Source organism: Salmo trutta, chromosome 15 (genome assembly GCF_901001165.1).
Source record: "Salmo trutta chromosome 15, fSalTru1.1, whole genome shotgun sequence".
NCBI classification, from domain to species: domain Eukaryota; kingdom Metazoa; phylum Chordata; class Actinopteri; order Salmoniformes; family Salmonidae; genus Salmo; species Salmo trutta.
Genome location: NC_042971.1, coordinates 21,418,794 through 21,424,793, shown reverse-complemented (window position 1 = coordinate 21,424,793; position 6,000 = coordinate 21,418,794). Strand labels below are relative to the sequence as shown.

Genomic DNA, 6,000 nt, shown 5'->3' with positions numbered 1-6,000 from the left:
CAGGTACTTTCCCAAAACGGATGACACAAACAACGGGATTCGTTATCCCTTTCATGCCCTGCCTCCAGTCCACCTACCGATATCTGAACAAGAGAGCCTCATCGAAATTGCAACATGCTGTTCTGTGAAAATTGAATTTAATCAGAAGCCACTGCCAGATTTATGGATTGGGCTGCACTCAGAGTATCCTGCCTTGGCAAATCGCGCTGTTAAGACACTGATGCCCTTTGCAACCACGTACCTATGTGAGAGTGGATTCTTGGCCCTCACTAGCATGAAAATTAAATACAGGCACAGACTGTGTGTGGAAAATTATTTAAGACAGACTCTCTCCAATACAACCCAACATTGCAGAGTTATGTGCATCCTTTTAAGCATACCCTTCTCATTCACAATTTTCGATGAACAAATAAAGTTTTATAATGTATGTAAGATGGCTAAATAAAAGAGCAAAATTATAGATTTTTATTATATTAATTGTGCCATGGTCCTATAAGAACTCTTTTTCACTTCCCACAAGCCGGGTTGTGACAAAAACTCATTCTTATGTTTAATAAATGTATCGTATAGTGTGTGTGTGTGGCAGGCTTACAATGATGGCAAAAAAACAACATTTGAGAGTATGCTGACCTTGGTGCTAGAGGGGGTACGCAGCTGGAGGTTGAATGTTTGAAGGGGTACAGGACTATAAAAGGTGGTAACCACTGCACCAGAGCATTACTTGGTATGTTACTGAGACTCATACTGTAGTTTCAGAGTAGGGGATCAGGGGCTGAGAAGGGAACAGGTAATCAATTCACAAACACAGCCTCTGACTTCACACATAAATAGTGATACAATTATTTTAAACCAAAACACTGTATCTAGTACTAACTCACTAAGCTGTTTGTTAAATGAAATATACCGACTTTCTGCTGTCTAGCTATATATATATACGTGAATAGAGAGACTCTTTTGGAGGGCTTTTTCCATTGTGATCCAGTGCCCCAGTCTTGTGAGTTGTTGTTATTGTTTAGTGCAACGGGTGGGAAGTGCCTCTCTGCTCTGTGATTGGTTGCTGTGGCAGTCTCTGTGACAGTGAGTAGGAAGTGTAGATGTCTGCTCTCCTCTGTTTCTACGTGTTATACTCCTCTTCTCTTGTCTCTCTCTCCCTCCTCTCTCTCTCTGACTGTCCGCCCAGGGTTAGGAGAAGAGGGAATTGTGTGTGTGAGTGAGGAGCACGGAGACCACGGTGCTAAGAGCCAGAGGGAAAACAAGGGGTCGAAGGTCAACGCTGGAGCTGACAGCTGCATGGAGGGAATAAAAAAATAGAACGTCTTATGAAGTGTAGAATAGAAGGTCAGATGAGAAAGAAGAGAACCCCAGTGGTTTTGGGATCAAACATAATTTTTTGGTGGTACTTTACATTATGGTTCCGAAATAACCAGGCATTAATTAAAAAGTTGACGATAAAATGGTAACAATACAGTATTAATGATTTACGTGCTTGTTTCTTGAAGATTGATTTGTATTAATCTTGTATTTGATTAACAAGTAGTTACCAATTCTGTTGTATAAGTGGGTCGTTCCACCAATTTTGGTGCCTTTTGAGATCTGTAACTTGGTGAAAAATTACTTTTCATTTCACCTAATTTTAACATTCTTTAATAATGTTCAACTTAAAAAAAGATGAAAAAAAAGACTACAGTACAGTAAGTGCCAAATAAAGTAACAGGGTTGATCGTAACAGGATTTTATCTGAAATCAACCATAAATCCCCTTGTGACAGTGGAAATGGGAAACATGTTTGTTATGAAGTTGCTCTTTATGACAGAATGGTTCAATTAGGTGAAATAAATGTATTTTTAACAAAATTACACTACCTTAAAGGCAGTATTTGTAGAATGACCCATATTATTTATTAGCATTGTATAGATGTGAGAGGATGATGTGTGTTTACCTCGACAGCTCTTGCCGTCCCTCTGTAGCATCCCAGTCACACAGCTACACATAGCTCCCATCCCTTTACTGGTGCAGATCTGCTCACAGCCTCCGTTACCCACCTCACACCAGTCCGACTCTAATATGCACACATAAACACAAAATTATTAATCACACACATACTAGTATTTACACAAACTCAAACATAATGCATGCAGATGTTGCAGTTGGACATCAGACACAGACAATAAACACACACACTCATACACTAAGGCGACGTGTCTATCACATACACACATACAGTACACACACACACACACTAGGGCAACACTGATGTATACCTCGCCTTCTGATGGGTCCTACAGTGAGGATCTGCTCCTTGTGATCGCTGTAGTCTGAGTACATTCTCCTGTTGTGGGGACAGTTCTACACACACACACACACACACACACACACACACACACACACACACACACGCAATAAGGTGGAATAACGTAGCCATTGTAAGCTTAGCCATTGTAAGCATGCTTCACAATATGTTAGATTTGTTATCATTTGCCGCATATTAACACTTTGGGCCAGTTTCCTGGACAGATTAAAGTGGTTCCTGATGTAATGTGAACCTGTGTTCGGTGGTCACCACCATGTTCAGTGTGCAGTGTTCAGGATCTCCTCACCACTTTGCAGGCATTGGTCTCGTGGTCACACAGTGACACGTCACAGTGGAGGTGGACCTCACTGTAGTCCCCGATGAACTTGAAGACGGTGACGTGGAAGCGGCAGGTGAGGGACACCCCGTTCTCAGCCATGCCGATGGTGTTGTCCTTGACGTTGGGACAACTTTGGAAACAGAGAAGGATAATTTAGTGTGGTCCTTTCCTGTGTTGTCTCACAATATCCTACAGCCAGGATTTCTGGAAAACCTGGAAACTTTGGGAAAGTCGCAAGAATTTTCCGAGCCTGATTATGGATAGGGTGCCGTTTTGGCCATAGGTGTTGAGCCTACCCTCTCTCTATGAGGACGTAGCGGAGGTGGTCGTTGCTGTAGCGGGACGGCGTGGCCCAGCACATATTGACGATGAGGATGAGCTGGTCCTCATCGGCCCCCTCCACAAACACCCCCACGAAGATGACGTCCCGCGTGCTCAGCACCACCTCGCCCTCGCGGTACGGCTGGCGGTACGAGGAGTTCTTGTACAGCGCCATCTTAGTGATGAAGTTGCCTTCCTGGGTGGGGAGGGTGAGGTTGATAACACTGGAGAGAGGGAGAGAGAGAGAAAGCGAGAGGGAGGTTGGGAGAGAGAGAGAGAGAGAGAGAGAGAGATAAGGTGGGGGGGGGGATAGAGAGAGGGAAGTCAGGGAATGGAAAACATTGGTCGTGTGCAATCTCTTGTCTCCTTGTCCAATGTGACATGGCACATACTGTATCTCTATCGTTCACATAAATGTATAGATATAAAACCAAAATAAATGCATATTTCAGACTACATTTCATCATGTAGGGTTGCAAAATTCTGTTAACTTTCCCAAAATTCCCAAAATTCCCAGAAAACCTGATTCAAGTATTCTAGATTTTCTTCTTATTCCCTTCTGATTCTGGGAATCCTACAATTGGGATTTCTGGAAAACCTGGACATTTTGGGAAAGTGTGCAACCCTAGTATTGAGAAAAAGAAGGTCCTCTAACCTGAGCATGGGCTTGAGCACGGTCTCCAAGGATATCTTGAGGTCTAGCTCGTAGGCACAGGTAAACTCCACGTTGATTGTCTTGTCCCTGGTGATGATGTTGCCTGTGTTGTTCACACTCTCGATCCACACCGTGTTCTTGTACATGATGTGTGTGCCGTTGGACTGGTAGAAAATAAAATGTTCACATTTTGAAGATAGAAATTCCAGACAACCGTCATTACAGTAGGTATAGTATGACTATTGATCTGAAGAGATTTCACTAGTAACATGGAGCCCTACTGGCAATTTGGATACACTGCAAAAAGTGAAATCTAAGCAAGCCTAAATACACTGTATATACAAAAGTATGTGGCCCATCTATCTACCTACCTCATCCCCATACTGTATTTATTTATCTTGCTCCTTTGCACCCCAGTATCTCTATTTGCACATTCATCTTCTGCACGTCTACCATTCCAGTGTTTAATTGCTATATTGTAATTCCTTCGCCACCATGGCCTATTTATTGCCTTAACTTACCTCATTTGCACTCACTGTATATAGACTTTTTGTTTTCTTTTGTTCTACTGTATTATTGACTGTATGTTATGTTTATTCCATGTGTAACTCTGTGTTGTTGTATGTGTCGAATTGCTATGCTTTATCTTGGCCAGGTTGCAGTTGCAAATGAGAACTTGTTCTCAACTAGCCTACCTGGTTAAATAAAGGTGAAATAAAATAAATGTAAAAAAAATTGTGGATTCGGTTATTTCAGCAACACCAGTTGCTGACAGGTGTATAAAACCAAGCACACAGCCATGCGATCTCCATCGACATTGGTTGTAGAATGCCCTTACTGAAGTAAAATCACTCAGTGATTTTCAACATGGCACCGTCATAGGATGCCATCTTTCCAACAAGTCAGTTTGTCAAATTTGTTTATGTGGAAGGAGACCACTGATACAGGGACAGATATATTATCACACCCCTAATGATTAAGGTTAGAATTAAAAAATGATCCAATGACCCTCAATCTGTGGTTAATTACCTGTACAATGGAGCCGCAGTGGCCCTTGGTGTTGTTGATGTGAAAGGAGATGAAGTCCTCTCCCTCAATGCCGGGGCAGTACTGGTTGTTGATCCTCACGTCCTCACGCTCGAAGCCCAGCTGGAAGAGCTTACACTTGGAGATGGACACCTCCATCTGGGCGTGCTTACATGTCACCTCCGCCTGGATTATGTCATCTTCGCCTGGCGCAAAACCACAGGGCTTGAGAATCATAAGAATACGGTGGCTACCTAGTATTCAGTTTCTAGACTTGGGCTTAAGTCGTGTTCAAACGGTTTACTCCCATTTCATGCCTAGTGAACACGGTATTTCTTGTAAGAGATTTGTATTTCTTGTAAGAGATTTGTATTTCTTGTAAGAGATTTGTATTTCTTGTAAGAGATTTGATCAAAATGAGTTCGAGTAGGATAAATAAAATGACTGAGATAAAAAAATGACATTTCTACCATTGTCTCTATTCTTGTCTAGCCCTAACAATCAATCCCCCGCCCCACCCTCGCTCACCCCTTCTCTCGATTCCCCCACTCCCCCCCCCCCCTCGCACTCACCCCCAGCATTGTTGGGCAGCTCAGGGCAGCCACACAGGTCTCCCCCGTTCTCCTGCTCACACGTGTTGTTGGTGCAGATCTCTCCTGCGCAAGGGTCGTAGATCCATTCTGCTAATGACAGATCCAGGAACAATGTTAGCTGTCACACCACTAACACTCACCCATGAGAACACAACTGAACTGACTGTCATTCTTGAATAGCCTGATGCTCAGTTTAGAGAAACATAAATCAAATTTCCCTGCAATTTCCCCCACGGACACCAACGCATGCTCAAAGTTCAAGTTACCCGTACATATCTCAAGTTTGGATCCACACCCAAGTAATTCATACACCTCAGTTAACTGTTTATCATCTGCGTAACAACGAAAGCCATAACCATTGTATAACGTGTTTTGTGTTTTACATCGCCCTTTGGTAGCATGTGTAGTAAGAACAATAACGGACCTACCCCTGCGGAACTCTGTATGTTACCTTAAAGTAGGGGTATTCAAATCTTACCCTACAAGGTCCGGAGTACTGCTGGTTTTCTGTCCTACCTGATAATTTCATTGCACACACCTCCCAGCTAACAAAAAAAATGTTACCATAACTTTGGAGAATGTTCCCTTTAGAGTCTCATTAGGTCATTACCGAATATTTTCATACGAATCTTCCAGTGATGTGCAAGGACTGTTTCCCAAAGACCATTCCCTTAATGTCAAACAGAACTTGCCCAGAACATGGTTACCATGTTCTCGGAATATTCAATATTAATGTCATAGACACTTTTCATTGGAACGTTGTAAGAACATTCAT

At 42.6% G+C, this 6,000-nt stretch overlaps 1 protein-coding gene across 1 annotated transcript in view; it reads right to left on the bottom strand.

Moving 5' to 3' along the window:
* Positions 1-438: 438 nt before the first annotated feature.
* The window catches only part of LOC115148615 (alpha-tectorin), a 29,070-nt gene continuing 23,508 nt past the window's right edge, over positions 439-6,000 (bottom strand). Inside the window, exons 17-22 of the mRNA XM_029690661.1 lie at positions 5,205-5,315; positions 4,636-4,838; positions 3,576-3,770; positions 2,927-3,147; positions 2,660-2,760; positions 439-1,286 (exon numbers count right to left, since the gene is read on the bottom strand). Coding sequence (XP_029546521.1) covers positions 1,183-1,286; positions 2,660-2,760; positions 2,927-3,147; positions 3,576-3,770; positions 4,636-4,838; positions 5,205-5,315 — 935 coding nt within the window. The 3' untranslated portion in view covers positions 439-1,182. The remainder of the gene's footprint in view (positions 1,287-2,659; positions 2,761-2,926; positions 3,148-3,575; positions 3,771-4,635; positions 4,839-5,204; positions 5,316-6,000) is intronic.